This window comes from Olea europaea, unplaced genomic scaffold (assembly GCF_002742605.1).
Source record: "Olea europaea var. sylvestris unplaced genomic scaffold, O_europaea_v1 scaffold17043, whole genome shotgun sequence".
Lineage (NCBI taxonomy): Eukaryota > Viridiplantae > Streptophyta > Magnoliopsida > Lamiales > Oleaceae > Olea > Olea europaea.
Genome location: NW_019234732.1, coordinates 1 through 2,322, shown reverse-complemented (window position 1 = coordinate 2,322; position 2,322 = coordinate 1). Strand labels below are relative to the sequence as shown.

At 36.0% G+C, this 2,322-nt stretch overlaps 1 protein-coding gene across 1 annotated transcript; it reads left to right on the top strand.

Moving 5' to 3' along the window:
* Positions 1–55: 55 nt before the first annotated feature.
* LOC111377668 (putative MO25-like protein At5g47540) lies at positions 56–1,110 on the top strand. The gene is made up of 4 exons (XM_023000790.1): positions 56–272; positions 528–572; positions 657–759; positions 839–1,110. Exons 1-4 carry the CDS (start codon positions 216–218, stop codon positions 904–906), a joined length of 273 nt encoding a protein of 90 aa, XP_022856558.1. The 5' UTR covers positions 56–215; the 3' UTR covers positions 907–1,110.
* The last annotated feature ends 1,212 nt before the right edge of the window (positions 1,111–2,322 follow it).

Here is a 2,322-nt window from a genome sequence, read left to right as displayed (position 1 = left end):
CCCCCCCCCCCCCCCCCAAAACACTACCAACCCACACACAACAACAATAAATAATAATAAGAGAAAGAACAATTGGGGAAGAACAGAGAGAGGGAGGGAGGATGGATCAATAATGTAGGATTTGTACTTTTAATGGGATGCCATTTTGACTCGTGTGTTATTCCTTCTTGCAGCTGTTGGGAGATATCTTGCTGGACCGTTCAAATTCGGCTGTGATGACTCGATACGTTAGCTCACGGGACAACTTGAGGATCCTTATGAATCTTCTGAGAGTATGATTCCCTTCTGGGTTCTAGATTCAGATGCCCAACCTTGTCCCCTTCCTTCTCTACCGTCAAGTGGAACTGGGGAAAAAAGATGGTAGATAAAAAGTGATGGGACCTAAAACAAAAATTTTACAGCCCCAAAAAAGCCTAACATTAGATGCATTTACAACCAGAAAATATCCCATGTATTTCTTTCGGTATTTGTAATGGTTACACTTATACTGTCTTATTTGTTAAATGGTTTATTCTGCCTTCTGCCAGGAGTCGAGCAAGAGTATTCAGATTGAAGCCTTTCACGTTTTTAAGGTACGGCCAATACTTGGCTAAACTTGCATGTGATTGATATAGGCTACTGTACATTCATTTCTGACCACACGCAAAAAATTGCAGTTATTTGCGGCCAATCAGAACAAGCCCCCAGATATTGTTAGCATCCTTGTTACAAATAGAAGCAAGCTTCTACGTCTCTTTGCTGATTTTAAAACTGAGAAAGGTACAAGAGTAAATAATTGACACCTATAATCTACCATATTCATATTTAACAAAATTCTAAATCTTGGTTCTTGATACAGAGGACGAACAGTTTGAGGCCGATAAGGCCCTGGTCGTCAAAGAAATTGCTGCACTTGAACCGAAATGATACCCATCAGTCTGTCTCCAATTATTTATCAACTGTGATGGCAATGTTGTATGGGTGATTCCAGTCGATGGTTTCTTTTTCCAAATATATTTGTGAATTAATAGTTCTTAGCCCAAATATTACGAAGATTGATGCAAAATGGATTTGTAATGTTCCAATTCTGTATTCATATATAATTTTATTAACTCAAATTTCTTTAGAATATTACTGGGCTCACTTGAAATAATTTCAGGAAAGGTGAAACAAAGCCAATATTATGAATGGCATGAAAAAAAGTGTAAATTGACGGTGCCAGCTTAATGGCATGTGTTGGATTTTATGCAGTCTGATCAAATAAAGCTTACTGGCTAAGAAAGAATTAATAATCTTTTAGCTTGTAAAGCGATAATTATTTTTTGACGAATGTTTGGCGTCGAGCATAATGCATAAAAATGCGAATATGCCCTATATAATTCAAACGCTGGGGGATAAAGTAACCTACTACTTTTCTCTTATCACAACGTTTTGTGGGTAGCTGGCATGATTCGTGTGTGGTTTGTGGAGGATTACAAATTTAGAACGAACAAGCAATCTTGGCATATTCTGTGAGCATCCATCTTTTCTCTAAAAAAATAAAAATGAAAAAATAAATTCTAGTTGATAGTTTATGATTTGATATCTTCAAGAATAAGGCTATTTGTACAATTGTTGTAGACAATATTGATGTTGTCAAAATTTGGACCATTGATTTAAAAATAGTTTTTAAAATAAATGAATGTAATGTTACCAAGCATGTGTTGTCAATCAAAATTGTAAAAAAATATTGTACAAGAAGTATGATTGTTTCTTCACTATTCAAAAGCTTGGCTCATCCCACAACTGAGTCGAGATGGCTTGCCTTGCGCTCAAGGTGAGCTGCAAGCACGAGCCAAACCGCAAAGGCTCACCACAGGGCGAGCTAGCTTGCGCACGAGTTGACTTGCCATCGGCTCACCTTTTTGTGCAGTCTGCCTGGCTTCTTTTTTGCAACTATTTAGACTGGGGCACACTACAAGAAAATGGTTGTAAATCAGCACGGTACCAGGTACCTAAAATTTTATAATTTGAATTATTATTATTATTTCTTGAATTCAAGTCTTTGCAATCTCTTATGCTAATGTTGTTGAAAAATTAATCAACAAAAAACTCCATCCAGATTTGAATGCAAAGAATTTTCAATTGCATTTTTTTTCATATTTTTAATTTATTAGTGTAAGATGGCCTTAAGTTTATTACACCATAGTAGACAAATTAGATAGGCTATTGCTTTTATTTCTATGGTTCTATTCCCCCCAAACAAGCATTTACGAGTGAATGTGCATATTATAACTTACCTAACAAGATATTTACAACAGATATAGGTAACAAGTAGAACTCTACATATCTCATGCTACAATG

Coding starts and splice junctions, on each gene's coding strand:
- LOC111377668 (XM_023000790.1), top strand. CDS start 216: ATGACTCGATACGTTAGCTCACGGGACAACTTGAGGATCCTTATGAAT. Junction 273..527: donor TCCTTATGAATCTTCTGAGA/GTATGATTCCCT, acceptor GCCTTCTGCCAG/GAGTCGAGCAAGAGTATTCA. Junction 760..838: donor TGATTTTAAAACTGAGAAAG/GTACAAGAGTAA, acceptor TTCTTGATACAG/AGGACGAACAGTTTGAGGCC.